This window comes from Polypterus senegalus, chromosome 12 (genome assembly GCF_016835505.1).
Source record: "Polypterus senegalus isolate Bchr_013 chromosome 12, ASM1683550v1, whole genome shotgun sequence".
Taxonomy (NCBI): Eukaryota; Metazoa; Chordata; class Cladistia; order Polypteriformes; family Polypteridae; genus Polypterus; species Polypterus senegalus.
Window position 1 is genome coordinate 8,747,293 of NC_053165.1, and position 17,038 is coordinate 8,764,330.

Sequence of the window (17,038 nt, forward strand, 5' to 3'; positions counted from 1 at the left end):
ACAGAGGTGAAGAGTAACGGCAGGAGTAGAGAGCTGGGCCATGCCCTCCTCACTGTCCCGTTTCACTACTACACGGGCAAAGCCACGGGGGATGGCTAATACTGAATAAAATGGGATTGTGAATTCACACAACCAGCTTTATTGATGAAAGAATGTTGTTGTTGTTATTATTTATGAATTTACAATGTAAGCAACCATTGCATATCTAAGAAGAAGTATTATTTGAAAACTGTGTTGTAGAAAAAGCTAGGTTCATTGTAACTAAAGTGATAATTGAAAAGTTTCATTTTTTGTCAGAAAACCAATAGTGCCGCCAAAAGAACCATCCCCATTGTTGGAGAAGAAGATCCAAGAGTTGGAAGCAAAGTTTGCTGAACTGGAAGGCGCAGATGAGGATATGGAGGAAATGGGTGAGGAAGAGGGAGAGGCCATGGAAACCACGGTTCATCCACAGATGCAGACACCCCTGTCCAATGAACTAGACATCATGCCTTACACTCCTCCACAGGTACGAAATCAGCAGCACTTTCAGCATTCCCTAGAACAAGCAGTGTGGCTTTTTTCAGTGATGGGGTTCAGGCTAAGCAGTGACAGCATAAATTGTCAAGATATTAGGTCATCATTAATTCATTTGGAGAATTTGATTAGGGAGACCGTAGATGAAGGTATTGTGTTTTGTTAGTTTTTTTTTCCTTGTAAATTCTTCCTATTTATTTAAAAGTGTGCTGTACCATTTTACAGCTTGTCATCAAACTTAGTAGTAAGTAAAATTAATAGATGCCTATTCAGCAAATAAACAAATCTTTGGAATCCTCATGTTCACTTCCTAATCCCATAATGTGCGTTTCTTACAGCTGTTTAAAGACTACTGTGTTCAGCATGCATGGTTATGTTTTGGACGTTCTTAAACATGTGATGTACTGTCGAATGATTGTATTTGTATAAATGTATAGCTGGCAAGTATTGTGGATGCAGCAGGTCTCTAATCTATTAATTCTCACAATCATCAAATACAGGGTCACATAGCTGCATTAGGCAAAAGGCAGGAACCTGCTCTGAACGAGATGCCAGTGTATTGAAATGGCGCACTCACAAGCACACACATTAATAGGTTGCCATGCATCCTCTGGTACCCATTATACTTCATTTCTCTGTGTTATATGTACTGACACTTTCTGAGCAATCTAAAAAGTAACATACAGTTTTAATTTACTGCATTGTACTTATACATCATCAGAAATCGTGCTCTGCAGCTATGGTTTTCACCTTTTTACTGTAGTGCCAATAGTTTATGTTCATACAATTAATTATAAGTTTGGTGTTTACTACAGATCAGAAGTAGGAAAGATGACAATGTTTATACATCCATTCCTCCATCATTGATTCATTTTTCTAAACCCCTTTTATCTAGAACACTGTCACAGGGAGTTGGCTTACTATACGTTTATCTGCGGGAGTGCACAGAAAGCGCACGTGAACAGGATCCAGTACATTTTTAAGAGTATGTTCACAGACAAATTAAGGAAGATTACAATTAACTGATGCTGAACTAAGGAAGTAAATTGAAACCTTGATGATCTTTATTCCTCCTGTATAGAACATGCAGGAAAAAAAAAAGTGTGGTAGCTTCAGGCTCAAGGGGACCCAATGCCAGTAATGGTACAATTTGGGTACAAGACAGGACCCAGCACTGGACAGGATGCAAGCATACAGTAGAATACATTCCCACACACCTCCCAATACTCATTCATAATATGATCATAGATGAGGATGGGAAGTGTACTTACTGAAGATCTGAAAGCCGTGTCCTAGGACTTTGGTTTTGGCACTAGATAATGATGGTAAAAACGGGCCAAGTCCAGTGGCTGTATCGCTCATCTGCTGCTCATCCTCCCAGTCATTTTTTTCCCCAAACTGCACAAAATCCTCCACTTGTTGCATCTGCCCACTTTCACTTGCAGAGAGCAAGTCGTTCTTCTTTTGAGGATGTGACCATGAGCTCAGGTTTTGGAAGTGTTGATTCTCATCTTGGCTGTGAAGCATTCTAGTGCAAGTCAAAGCTCACGGTTCGATGTGACCATGAGGATAGTATAATCTGCAAAGATGCAGCCCAGACTGGGTTACTTCATACTGCTCAGTTTTGCCTTGATGTCATGCTGGTTAAAATCTTGAAAATGGCAAGGATACATCCTTGGCAGATTCACATAGCCAATTTAAACAGATGAGACATAACAAACATCTAGTATGTGAACAGATGGCCTGTATTATATACACAAAGACAAAATGGCAAGTAGCAGTCCTGGGAGCCCATTCTGTGGCAACACATCCCACAAGTTAGCACGTGGAATATGGTCATGAACATTTCCAAATCCAGTATATAACATGTACTATGTTATGTTTTGAAGCAGTATTGCAAAGATCTCACACAGCTGTAAAGTCCATGCAAGGCGAAGACGTGTTCCCCAGCCATGATAAAGTGCACATTACACCTCCTTTGATTCAAGTTTCTGTTATCTGTTGAAGTTTCTAGTGTAGGCCTTTCCATGTGGGCCTAATTAATTGGAACACACACTTTTGTCCTTCTTTTCATGAAAGGGGCCATTATCAGTCAACTAGTCATTCCCATTTTCTGAGATTAAGACAGGTCTGAGCCACAGAAATGGGCCCACTCCCAGCTACTTTTTTTTTTTTTTTTTATGTTTTTTGAATGCAATTGAAATATTACTGTTTTGATTATTTATTTACTTATTGATGTGTTTTATTATTTTATTTGAAACCATTTTTTTTACATTTGTTCCAGTCACAAATTTGATAAATGTCAGATTTCAAATAGATTACTCTCTCTGTTGTTTTAAATATTGTATCATCATGTGAATTCTGTTATTTCACATCCCGTTTGTAATAACACATATTTATTCTTTAAATGTTAATTTATGTTGAGTTTCAAGTCTCAATTAACTTTTTGTCTGTTTGTAGTCAACTCCCAAGTCTGTGAAGGGCACCACGAAGAAAGAAGGCTCTAAAAGAAAGATTAATATGAGTGGGTATATCCTCTTTAGCAGTGAGATGAGAGCTGTAATAAAGGCACAACATCCAGACTTCTCTTTCGGAGAGCTTAGCCGGCTGGTGGGAACAGAATGGAGAAATTTGGAGTCGACAAAAAAGGCAGAATATGAAGGTATCCGTCCATATGAGCTGTAAAATGCAAAATGCCTATTGATGTTTCTATTAGATCAAAAATAGATTTTTACTTTTAAATTTCATGTCCGTTAAGATTTTATTTGGTATAGTACTATTAGCAATGTTTGGCACATATCACTTTTACAAAATAATTATATGCAAAAGCTCACTATATTGGACACAGTTCAAAACATTTGAATCAAATACACAAAAACAAAGTAAGCAGTCACATACAGTAGGAAAGTTGTGAATTAAGCTTTATAAATAAAACTTTCTCTAAGAAAAGTAGTCTGGCAGGTACAAAATAAGCCAAAGACAATTGTATGCAAAAGTATATGTGGATGAACCCCTTTTATCTTCATCTTGTCAGGAAACATTGCATCTGTTCAAGCAGCATTCTGTTTTCTAGTTTAGGCAGATGTTAGGTGTAGCAGACAAACCAAGATGCCCATTAGCACCCCAATCTGTCTAGAGTTTAAGGTTTTTTATTATTATTTATTATTATTATTATTATTAATAATAATGTTCGGCTGTTATTTATAAAATGTAGTGCTTGAAAACAAAGTGTTAAATTTTGTACCGTCATATTTTATTTTTAATGCAATTTACCATTCATATCAGAATCAGAACTGTACTCTGTTCTTGAAATTTTAAAATTATTCTTGTAAAGGTTGAAATAGAGAAAAATCCTGGCGGACATTTTTAATCTTTAAAAAGCGACTGCAGTCAACAATATTTTAAATAAAATCAAAAAGTTAAATGTCTTGGCTGTGTAAGAGTTTGAACATCTCTTAAAATAAGTGTTGCGGCAATCTGATGTACTGTACTCCTCACATTTCAAAACCTGCATAAAGAAAATGTTCTTTGGCCTCGTATAGGCTGAAGTGATTCTAACTATCCCCACATAAAATCAGTACCGAAATATCGATGACCCACGAGGAGCTAGCAAAAGGTTGTTATTGTTAAGAGGTATGGAGCAGGAGTGCAACAGAAAAATACTTTATAGAGACATTACAGATATCAGGGAATACTGACAAGTGGAGGGAAAATTGCTCTACTTTGGTCCATCCACAATTAATAATTAAGTATGGAGAAAGTTTAATTTGGAAATTTTAGCTAACAGTCTTAAAAGAGATGTAGGAATGTATGGTGGTCACTCCCAGCGGACTACAGTCATTTTAGGTATAATTCATAGGTCTCAACTCTGAGAGAGAGAGTGGCAAAATGAAACCAGTTTGCCACAAAAAAAGGCCAGCCTTTAAATTACTTCTCAGAAAAATGTGTGTGAAAAAGACAATCTGAACAGACTAAGACAGAAGCTATTGGCCTTAATTTTAAAAGATTTGTTTGATTCAGAGCCAACACAGCTCATCATCACTATGGTGTTTCTTCTCTTCAATGGGACAGAAATTCTGATTAACTCCAAGAGTAAACTGATTAGCTCCACATGTTATATTTTGGCTGGAAATGTCTTGCTCTCTTCCAAAAAACAAAAGTTAAAGAAGAATTCCACCTTAACATAATAAAAATCTTAAGGACATAGTCAAACCAACCAAGGGGTTACGCATCAAAGATTCTCTCACAATTTGAGCCAGTTTGAATTGGTTTTTTTGCCGGGAAGTCAGGATAAATTATCCAAGGTGACCTACTGCCATTATCAAAGAAAAAGTGACTTTTAATTAGAGGGTATGCAAATTTGATTAACCAAAGGCATTGAACTTTTTTTTCCTAAATAGATCTTTTGTTTTTCTTTTAAATATTGTTCACAAGGTGAGAACGCGACACATTTTCCTCATTTCTGCATCGTCCAGGAATTGCGCCTCAATGTATTTAAAAAAAAAAAAAAACGATACACAGCAGTAAAGTTAGAGAAAATATATTGTATGTATATTGGTAAAAATGAGATGTGGACAAAGAATATAGTTTCATAGTTACTCGAGCTTTAGGTTTAGACACCATACCTTTCTTCTGTTTGACAGAAAGGGCAGCAAAGGTTGCAGAACAGCAGGAGCGAGAGCGTGCCGCACAACAGCAGCAGTGTACATCTCCAAGAGCTGGCACCCCGGTTGGTGCCCTGATGGGAGTTGTTCCTCCACCGACCCCAATGGGAATGCTAAACCAAAACATGACTCCAACATCAGGTAATGGTGTCAAAATGGCCTTTTGCTTTCATGAGCATGAACCATAAGTTTTATTTCAGATTTTATTTTCTTAATGAAACACTCAAGAATTATGTATTTTTGTGATAACAATAAGAGCTGTCAAGTGTGTTTTTTTTTTTTTTTTTTTTTTTTTTTTTTAATGAACTGACCGAGGGACGTGATTTTTCTGGTACATATAGTGGAGAAATGTGATAAACAAAAATGTAATTTCATACATAATGTAACTTCATCAAGTGCATGTTCATAATAATTAAACAAGCAGCTAACCAAATTGCTCTTTGAAATACTAACCATTATTTAATATAATCATGCTTTTCCATTTTTAGTGCATGCTCTTATGATAGCTTATTGCATGGTACTGATGCATGAACTTTGTTGTGTTGTCCTTCAAGGCATGAAGGGTGGCTATGGACCACCTATGTTACCCTTTCAGGGCCCAGTTGATGGCATGGTCAGCATGGGCAGCATGCCACTGCATCACCTTGGGGTCCCTCCTTTACCCCATCATCTACCACCAGGTATGCCGGGCATCCCAGGCATTCCTTACCCGGGTAAGAACCATCTTCATTCTTGCCATGCAGCATCATTGTCATTGTCATCATTCTGTTGCTCATTTGCTGACTTTAGGAGTGCATCTTTTGCCTTGTCTGGTTTGTGTATATAGCCAGTCCCACCATATTTTATTGTTAGATCTTGATTCATTAATACAATCTTTTATCCCTGAAATTGAATAAGAAGTTGTTTTAAATTTTCTCCAGTAAATAAAGGACAAGATATCTAAAATCAAGCACTCTGTTAGTTTATGTGGTCTGACTAGAGGGCACAAATAAAAAAAAAAATCATCATGTTTGGAAAAACTAAATACAAAGAAAATTTTGTGAAAACTATTTCAGTGTTTTCATTCAGCTGTATCCGAAGTTATATTCTGACTTTTATGTATTGAAGCACTGACATTCTTAACACCACATTTTACCCAGGTTATAGAAAAACAAATTTCCACCTTATTTAAAATGATAAAATAATTCAGCATGTGGATATACTGCATTCTGCTGTATGTACACATCACAATTAGAAGCATATAACTTTAGATGAATGAAATCCATATTAATAGAAGCTACCATCAATTAAAAGCTAATAATCCAGCTAGGAGTTATTGGACTTTTAACATTGCCTTAAAAATGTGTAAGTATTTCTGAATATCTTATTACCTGGGTCACTATAATGGAAAAGTATAATATTAGGAAAACAAGTATAGAAAAGCATTGTTCTGAAACATAAGTAAATAAACTGCAGTTGCATATTGTGCTGAATAATGGTGAGGATGAAAACTGAAAATTTGTAGGAAACCATTCAAAGCAGCTTTTTTGTATGTTACTCTCCACGAGATAAAAAGTGACCAATGCTGCACCAACAGTGAACAGTATCAAAAACATTCATGAAAAGATCTTGCATTACTCGTGTTGCATAATCCACATGTCAAGTTTATTCAGTTGTATGCTCATAATGTCCCAAACAAATGTATTTTTGCTTTTTTTTTTTTTTTTTTTTTTAAAATAAACCTCTTCCAGAAAATTGAAAGTGCTCTGACACAATTTGAATTATAGATTTGCCTGCCATTGTTACATTGATTATTTTCCTCAACTCTAGTAGCTCTGAATTATTTACTGGTGGTCAGTGAAAACTGCGCGCTTTAATTGCAGCACAAATCAGAGACCCGTTCTCTTCCTGAGATAATATTTTCACTCACACACCCACTCATTTGAAGTGCAATAATATCTAATAAAAAGTTGTTTCTGCGTTGGGCTCATGTTGGGGGAGGGGGTTTCTTCAGTTTAAATGTGCATTCACATCTAAGCAAGTTCCATTTTTATTTATGAGAGCATTTTCCAGAACTAATTTGTATAACAATGTAAAAATACATGAGTTTTGGAGGAGACTGGGCTGGAGGTAGCAGAGTAAAAGATGCTATGATTTGCACTGGGTGTGACGAGGATAGATAGGATTAGAAATTAGTACATTAGAGGGTCATCTCAAGTTGGATGGTTGGGGAGACAAAGGCAGAGAGGCAAGATTTGCATTGGTTTGGACATGTGCAGAGGAGAGATGCTGGGTATATTGGGAGAAGGATGTTAAGGATAGAGCTGCCAGGGAAGAGGAAGGCCTAAGAGAAGGTTTATGGATGTGGTGGGAGAGGACATGCAGGTGACGGGTGTAACAGAGCAAGATGATGAGGACGGAAAGATATGGAAGAAGATGATCCACTGTGGCAACACAAAAGACGACGACGACATGCGTTTGAGACTTTATTAGCATACAACTGGATGATTTCATGTATGAGATTTTTTTCATGGGCATTTTTAAAGGTTTGTTATTTTCCAGCATTGGTCTTTCTGAAACTTCATTATTTCTGTTCTGTATATATGTATTTTTTTCCCTTGGCCATCACTACTAGCTACATGGGGGAGGTAACATGCAAAAAAAAAATCATTTTTATGTGCGGTATTCCATTAACAAGAGTACATTGCATCAAGAACAACTTACTGTAATTGTTGAGTAAATTGCTGTATAGATAAATATTTCCAGCTCAGAGCATGAAATATGTCTTTATGTACTTCTTTATACTTGACGTGATAGAAGACCTCTCTGTTTCTGGTCTCTGTGTTGCGTAGGTGTAATGGGTCCGAGTGTCAGCACAATGGTTGGAAGCCCAGCTAATGCTAGTCCATACAGTCAGCAGGTGAGTTATTTTCAGTGTGTGATGCAGGGCTAACAGCATATCATAGAAATCTGAATTTATTTAATAGAAGTATCAGAAATTAGAATGTGTTGGGTGTTTTTTTTTTTTGCGCTTCAGAATTTCCCTACATGAATTAGTATGGCATTTAGCAAGCTAATTAATACATAGTTGAAATGTGGCTTTTATTTCAGCTCTTCATTTGCATGTAAACTATCAATTGGCACAGCACATTCAGGTGGCGCAGTAGCTCAAAGCTGGTGCCGCTTGTCACTTGGATCCAGCAGGCTGTGTTTGAATACCACACCTGGTCACAGTCTGTGTGGATTTTGTAGAATTCCCCAAACGACTGCATGGGGTTTTTCTCTTGGGTACACTGTTTTTCTTCCCACATCCTTAAGATGTGCATGTTAGTTTAATCAACGATTCTAAATTATCCCTATCTAGAAGTGTGCCTGATACTGCCAGAATAAGCTGTGGCTACCTTTGACTGATTGAATAGGTCTGGAAATGCAGTGGTGTTTTTTATAGCACATACCACATCTCAGATTCATGGTATATGTCTTTCAAATATAAGCTCTCTTTTTTTCCCTAATTAGAGGTAGAAAGTGAGGTAATACGAGTAAAGAAGGGATATCATGTACTCTTACATTTGCTCATTAATAGGGCAGTGTGATGTGAAATTAGCCAAGAGTTCAGCTTTCATCTTTTTATACTTTTATTTACTTTGCAATTGAGATAGAAATGCATTTTTCTTGAATATGTGAACATTCAGTCAAATCGGAAAGTATTCAGACCCCTTCACCTTTCACATTTTACTGTGTTGCAGCCTTGTGCTAAAATCATTTAAATTCATTTCCCTCATCAAGCAACACTCAACACCTCAGAAAGGCAAAGTAAAAACAGAATTTTTGGCCATTTTTGCAAATGTATTTAAATACTTATGTCAATATGGTACTTCAGTTTTTGACTCTTTTGTGATACTTGAAATTTGGCCAGCGTGCATCCCATTCAATTGATCATCATTATGATGATTCTGCACTTGTGTAGAAGTCCAGCTGTGGTCAGTTCAATTCAACGGACTGGATTAGGAAAGGCACCTGCATATAGAAGATCCCACAGTTGACAATGTGTATCACAGTAAAATACAAAGTCCTCAGATTGAAGGAATTGTCTGCCGGGCGTAGAGACAGGATGGTGTCGAGGCACAGATCTAGAGGAAGCTTACAAAAAATTCCTATAGTATTAAAGGTTCCCAAGAGCACAGTTGCCTTCATAGTTTTCAAACGGAAACACTGTGGAACAGCTATGACTTTTCCTAGTGTTGGCATCCCAGCCAAACTGAGTGACTGTGCGACAAACGACATGGTAAGAGAGGTGAACAAGAGAACCTGTTGTGAGATGATGGAAACTATGAGCAGGACAATCAACTTTGTAACACTCCACTTATCCGGGCTTTATGACAGAGTGGACCGAAAGAAGCCTCTCCTCAATGAAAGACACATGGCATTCTGCTTGGAGTTAGCAGAAAGGCACCTGATGAGAACCAAGATTCTCTGGTCTGGTGAAACTAATATTTGTATCCTGGCTGGAGGAAACCAGGCGCTGCTCATTACCTGTACTCCTCTCTCTTCCACAAACCTTTCGCCAAGCACTAATCACTGTCTTTCCAAAACAAAATAAGGACTTATTACAATGTGCATCATACAGACCAATTTCACTTCTGAATAACGACGTTAAAATACTCTCTAAAATCATAGCTAGAAGGATGGAGAAAGTGCTCCCCTCAATAATATCACAAGACCAAACTGGATTTATTAGGGGCCGACACTTATCTTCAAATCTTCGACGCCTGTTTAATGTAATATACTCACCAACTAAATCAAACACCCCAGAAATATTATTATCATTGGATGCAGAAAAAGCATTCGACATGATTGAATGGAAATACCTTTTTACTATTTTGGAGAAGTTTGGGTTTGGCCCGAACATTTGTGCATGGATTAAATTACTGTATACTAACCCAGAAGCTTCAGTTTGCATCAATAACATTTGCTCAGACTACTTTAAACTAGAACGTGGCACAAGACAAGGATGCCCTTTGTCACCACTGCTGTTTGCAATTGCCATTGAACCACTGGCAATACATTGTCGAAATACTGATCAGATAAAGGGGATTAGCAGAGAAGGACTGGAACAGAAAATCTCATTATATGCAGATGACATGGTACTGTATATATCGGACCCAGAAAATTCTGTGCCTGCAGTCTTAGCAGCACTCACAGAATTTCAAAAGCTCTCTGGTCTCAGAATTAATCTGAATAAAAGTGTACTCTTTCCGGTGAATTCGCAAGCATATAATATTAGATTAGACACCCTTCCTTTTATCATTGCAGAACAGTTTAAATACCTCGGGGTAAACATCACAAGTAAACATAAAGCTCTTTATCAAAAAATTTCGTGTCTGTATGGAAAAAATTAAACAAGACTTGCATAGATGGTCAACCCTTCATCTCACACTAGCTGGAAGAATTAACACTGTTAAGATGAATATTCTTCCTAAGCTCCTTTTTATTTCAAAACATACCAATATACATTAATAAATCGTTCTTTAAGCAATTAGATTCAACAATAACCTCATTTATTTGGAATTCTAAACATCCACGCATCAAAAGAGCGACCCTACAAAGACAAAAGGCAGAAGGCGGCATGGCTCTACCTAACTTCCAGTTTTATTACTGGGCGCAAATATACAGTCGATAAGAACCTGGACACAAATAGAAGAACATACACAGGCATGGACCGCAATAGAAGTAAAATCCTGCAGTACTTCTTTGTATTCCTTGCTTTGTGCTCCAATAAACACACGTTATCGGCAATACACTAATAACCCAATTGTGCTCCACTCACTTAGAATCTGGAACCAATGTAGAAAGCATTTTAAGACGGAGAAGCTTCTTTCTGTGGCACCCTGCAAAAGAACCACCTCTTTCAACCCTCACAAACATATGCAGTTTTTAATATCTGGAAAAATTTGGAATTAACTTGCTTAGAGATCTTTATATAGACAACGCCTTTGCATCCTATGAACAATTACGCTCCAAATTTAACATTCCAGCTACAAATTTCTTTCACTATCTTCAAATCAGGAACTTTGTTAAACAGAACCTTCCAGATTTTCCTCATCTTGCACCCTCATCCACGCTGGAAAAATTATTGCTCAATTTCAAGGAGTTAGACTCCATCTCTACAATATATAAAATCCTTTTACAATCCCTTCCTTTCAAAGATCCAAGAGGACACTGGGAAAATGACCTCTCAATTAATATATCAGAAAAGGAGTGGAAAGTAGCAATGCAGAGAATTCACTCAAGCTCCATATGCAAAGCATACAATTATACAACTCAAAATTATATATCGAGCACATCTGTCTCGACTAAAACTCTCCAAAATGTTTCCAGGGCATGATCCAACCTGCGAACGTTGCAACCAAGCCCCAGCCTCACTAGGTCACATGTTCTGGGCCTGCTCCAAATTAACATTATTCTGGACAAAAATTTTAATTACCTCTCAGACAGTCTTGGACTCACAATCCCTCCTAACCCATTAACAGCTGTGTTTGGGGTTCTTCCAGAGGGTCTTAAAGTGGAGAAAGACAAACAAACTGTGATTGCATTCACTACACTGTTGGCACGCAGACTTATTCTGATAAACTGGAAGAACCCAAACTCTCCTCTTTAAGTCAGTGGGAAACTGATGTGTTATATTATTTAAAATTGGAAAAATCAAATACTCAGTTAGAGGATCTGTGCAGACTTTTTCAAAACATGGCAGGATCTAATCAGTAATATTTTGAAATGATTTATAAAGCACAGAGAATTTGTTGATTTAGGTATTTTTAAAAGCCTTAAATTTTACACGCTTGGCTTGCTCTCTCTCTCAAGGGTGGGGATCGATCTGTTCTTAGCATAATTTTTTTTTTGTAAAACTTGATTGCTATGTATTGATTGTAATAAAATTAATAAATAAATAAAAAAAAAAAAAAAAAAAAAAAAAAGCCTCTCCTCAATGAAAGACACATGGCATTCTGCTTGGAGTTAGCAGAAAGGCACCTGATGAGAACCAAGATTCTCTGGTCTGGTGAAACTAATATTTGTATCCTGGCTGGAGGAAACCAGGCGCTGCTCATTACCTGTATAGTACTATTCTGTTCCAGTGGTGAACCATGGTGGAGGCAGCATCGTGCTGTGTTGTTTTCTTTCTTTTTCTCCATGTGGCAGAGAGAATAGAGTTGAGGAAAAGCCGAACAGAGTATAGTACAGAAGTACCCTTAATGAAAATCTGCTCGAGAGTGCTCTGGACCTCCAACTGAGATGAAGGTTCACTTTCCAACCGGACAAAGACCCTAAGCACAAAAGCAAAGACAACACGGGAGCATCTTTGTTACAGTTCTGTGTTCTTAAGTAGCCCAGCCAGAGCCTGGACATGAACCCAACTGAACATCTCTAAAGAGACAAGAAAATAGCTGTCCACCGACTGCCGCCATCCAACCTGACAGACCTTGAGAAGATCTGCAGAGCAGAATGGCAGAAAGATCCTCAACCCCAGGGGTGTGAACCTCGTTGCATCAGACACAAGAAGACTCCATGCTGGAAGTAATGCCAAAGAGGCTTCAACTGAGTATTAGGTTAAAGGGTTTGAATATTTGTCAACGGTATTTTTCTGTTCGTTCGTTTTTTTTTTTTTTTTTTAGTACCTTTTGAAGAAATTCATCAGGTAGTTTTAAAACAAATGAGCAACAAAAAGTCTTTCCTGTTTTGACGACCTTATTATTAATGTGAATTTGTTTGTAAATTACTTCTAATGCATACTGTACTTCATATTTTTTTTAAGATGGGTGTGCATAACCAAGGTCAACAAGCTCCACCCCCTTACCCAGGTCAAGGACCACCAGGGCAGCCTGCCTTGCAGCAGCCATCCACACCCATGTTTGTTGCTCCACCACCAAAGACACAGCGACTTTTACACTCGGAGGCCTACTTGAAATACATTGAGGGTCTTCATACGGAGTCGGGAACCGTCAGCAAATGGGACCAAACACTTACAGGTATTCTTTATGGTGTGACAAGTGGCTTTCATTAATAATGACTTTCCACTTGCTGTAGCTTGTTGTGTCACTAATACAGTCTCTTGTTTTAATCTTTCAAACTTCATCTTTCTCTTGAAGAAAGGGCAGATTGAATATCTGTATACTGTAGGGGGCTTGGTCGTTTTACAAAAAAGGTTTTGTTGTATCAAATGTCACATATGGAGATAAGAAAATAGCAGTACATAAAACGTAAACGACTAGGTTTTAATGTCTGTGAGACAAAAAGTATAACACTTTCAAGTTCAATTAACTTTTTTTTGTGTGTGTGTTGTAGCGAGAAGAAAAGACGTTCACCTTTCTAAAGAACAGGAGAGCCGTCTGCCTTCTCATTGGCTGAAAAGCAAAGGTGCCCACACGACGATGGTTGATGCACTTTGGCGCCTGCGAGACTTGATGTTGAGAGATACTTTGAATATTCGGCAAACGTACAACCTGGAAAATGTTTAGCAAATTTCTTTTTCCAAAAATCAAATTTTTTTTTTCTTAAATGTTCACTGGAAAATGAGGTCCAGAAGGAAGTCTTATTTTATTGTTTAATTTAAAAAAAATATACAGTTCTGAAAGGTTTTATAAGAAATCTTTAAAATGAGGTTAGTTTGATTTTTTTTTTTTACACTGTTTTGTGTTTTTCTTTTTTTATATTAATATTTTTTATTTGATAATTCTGTTTTTTGAGTTTGTCCAGGCAGCTCTTTTAAGCTATTATTATTATTATTTTTTTTTTTTTGTATTTGCAAGTTTCTCATCTGGTATACATTGTGAAAATGCTTAATATTTGTTGTACTGATATCCAATGTAAACAATATGAACATTTTCATATGAAACCTGATGGGAAAAGTTGGTTTCTAACATCATAATTTTCAATCATGCTATTTCATCTGATGTCCAGTGAGTTGAATTCACAAGTTTCCAGACTGGGAATAAAGGAGAAATGGCAAAAGGGATTGAAAAAGGTTTGTGGTGTGAACTGATTCTATGCAGGAATAAACTATGAGGGACGTTCAAAAAGTTTCCGCACTTTTTTTTTTTTTTATATATATCTCTGTTTATTAAGAATTTCAAAAACAAATGATGTCACTTTTCTACATAGTCATCTTCCTTAGCAATGCAATTTTCCAAGTCACATGACACTCTTAGACACGACCAATCACTACTCTTCCTGTCTTCACTGTTTCCAATGATAAAATAAAAGTGCAGAAACTTTTTGAATGTCCCTGGTATTTAAAGTTAGTCACTTCAGTCAGTGGAGCCAACCAGTATTTAGCACCTGGACACAGTGGTGGAGGTCTTCACTATGCTCTCAACAGTTACTGTGGCTTCTGCATTGACGGCTTTTTAAGTTTTAGGTCATTATCTCCAAGAGTTTAGAACATTTAATTGGGTTGCACATAACAGGGGTAATCAGATGCCCCATATATCCTGGGACAGTCCAGTATATCTGACCTAATTTGAGTGTTCTGACTTGTCTAAATATGTGACAAATTGAACAATATGACTAATGCCTCATTCAAGCGACTTCAGAAGTCGTTGCACTATGGACATTATTGCATGTAGATTGCCTGTCAATTGTGCATCGGTACATTTCACCACCAATCATATCAGTTCGGTTTAGAGAGAAAATAGTCCACCTTAGAGCTATGACCTTGTTTATAAAAGAAAATTACAACAAATCCTTATGACATTAAAATATTAGAAACGTTCTGACAAGAACAGGCCTTTCAACCCAGAGATCTAGTCCATCCTAAGATTGGCCAAAATAATATCAACTTAAGATTTTGAAGGTCGATAAAGTCATGCTATCCACCACACTTCTTGGTCATTTATTTCACGTGTCTGTGGTTCTTTACAACAAATATTCGAAAGTTTTTTGTTTTTTTTTTTTCTTTCAGCCTTCCAACTGTGTCCCTGTGTTCATGTTACAGAATTCATTTTAAAGTAAAAGCTGGTATCCACTGCACCAATTACTTTTATAATTTTAAAAACTTTGTGTTGCCTGTTGATCTCCACTTCCTTAAACTGAAACGGGTCAACTCGTTTAATCTTCCCTAATATCTCACATGGCTCAGCCTTGTTATACATTTCTCTGGACGTTCCCTAGCACTGCCACGTCTCCTTTTGTAATATGGAGGCCAAATCTGCACTCTGTACTACGGGCGAGGCCTCACCAGTCTGTTGTTAAGCTTCAGCATAAACCTACATTGACTTGTTCTCTGCTCCACAGGGCTACTATTACGTTGAAAGCCTGTTTATTTTTTGTAAGTGTTGGATCTGTTGTGCTCATTAAGAATTACTTCTGAGTGATAGAAAAAATTTTTGTTTTTGGTTCCTGACCCATTCAAACTCACTGTTACAACAAAACCCCGCCAACATATGATACACCTTTTGCAGTATCTTGATGTCTTGTTATGCAAGACATTGAACTTTTTGGGGTCCCTCTCTATTCTTGGCCGTATAGAACCATAAAACTCTTTTAATTTTTGGGTCATATTTTGTGCAGGAAATTACACCCTTAAGCTACAAGATACTAATAGGTGTCTTCAAGCAAGTTTTCCAGGCCACCTAACCAACCACAATTGCTCGCCCTCTAATGGGATAACAAGGAAGGGGAATCCTTTCCTCAAAACTTTAATAAAAGGATGATCGGACATATAAACGCGGAGTGTTGTTTTATGCCATTTTGAGGTTGCTAATTATGAATATGACCATATTTTTGATATTTGATTCTTTACCGGTGGTCCTAGCCCACTAATAGCCATTCCCAGGAAGGTTAAAAATGACAATTTCAAATATAAGCATGTGAGGTATTGTTTTAGATTCTTTCAAGGTCTGTGATTACAAATATGAAGTTTTTCTTAATCTTTTGCAAGGGTCTAGCCCTCAATCAGAGGGTGAAAAATTACTAATTTCTGTTCCAGTTAAGAATATTTAGACATTAAACATTTTGGTTGAAGCACACATTTAATATTTCAAATATTTGATACAACAGTCCTTTTTTATAATATATGTCTACATCATGAAGTAAACCATTACATTTCCTAGGAACATCCTGAAATGGAGCAGCTAACACGAATTCAGACTTTTTTCATCTTCAAGGAGAAACTTCAGAAAACGTAAGCAGTAAGATCAAATTTAAAGTCTGCAGACTAAACTACTGGACCATTCTGTGAATGTCTGCTAGGAGAAGATGTGCGGTGCCTTTTGTTGATTATGAAGTGAACTTCACTCCAAAGCACATTCATTTTTAATAGGAAATGTGTTGAATCGCATCCAACAGGAGGGCACCTTTCATTAAATAGGCTTAAGTAAGAACACATCAGCCTCTCAGAGCTGAGCTTTTCACCTCCAGTCTCCATGTCAAGAAGCACTTGGAGTGTATTTATAGATATAAACATGCACCTGGAGGGATTCTATTGGCTTTTGTTGCATGCTGTAGTCAATTTTCTTAACATAAAATGTTTGGAATAAATGTGTGGTTTTCATTATGTACTTATTGAAGTAAAAAAAAAAAAAGTTTTCAAACTGAGGGTCCAGAGAAGAACCAGAGTGTAAGGCAGGAACCAACCCTGTACACACACACAGAGTCACACAAGGCCAATCTGGAAGTGCCAGTTAGCCTAAATCTGTACCTCTCTTGGGAATGAAGAAGAGAAAGTCCGCAGACATAAGGAGAACAAGCAAATTAAACATTTGCTGCCCCCTCAACACAGTGCTTCTCAAGTGCGGTCCTGGAGGCCTTACCATCTTCTGCTTTTAATTGTATTTCTGTCATCAATATGCTTGATGGTGTCATATCATTTTCTAACCGGCTTAATC

General features: G+C 37.2%; 1 protein-coding gene across 6 annotated transcripts in view; it reads left to right on the top strand.

The window, feature by feature from the left end:
* pbrm1 (polybromo 1) overlaps positions 1-14,235 on the top strand; it is a 45,321-nt gene extending 31,086 nt beyond the window's left edge. For 3 of the 6 annotated variants that reach the window (XM_039772956.1, XM_039772957.1, XM_039772958.1), the window contains exons 24-30: positions 298-508; positions 2,977-3,178; positions 5,160-5,321; positions 5,735-5,893; positions 8,012-8,079; positions 12,970-13,183; positions 13,500-14,235. In XM_039772956.1, coding sequence (XP_039628890.1) covers positions 298-508; positions 2,977-3,178; positions 5,160-5,321; positions 5,735-5,893; positions 8,012-8,079; positions 12,970-13,183; positions 13,500-13,672 — 1,189 coding nt within the window. In that variant the 3' untranslated portion in view covers positions 13,673-14,235. Of the gene's footprint in view, positions 1-297; positions 509-2,976; positions 3,179-5,159; positions 5,322-5,734; positions 5,894-8,011; positions 8,080-12,969; positions 13,184-13,499 lie in introns of those variants that run through there. The other 3 variants (XM_039772959.1, XM_039772961.1, XM_039772960.1) reach the window with 2 other exon arrangements.
* The last annotated feature ends 2,803 nt before the right edge of the window (positions 14,236-17,038 follow it).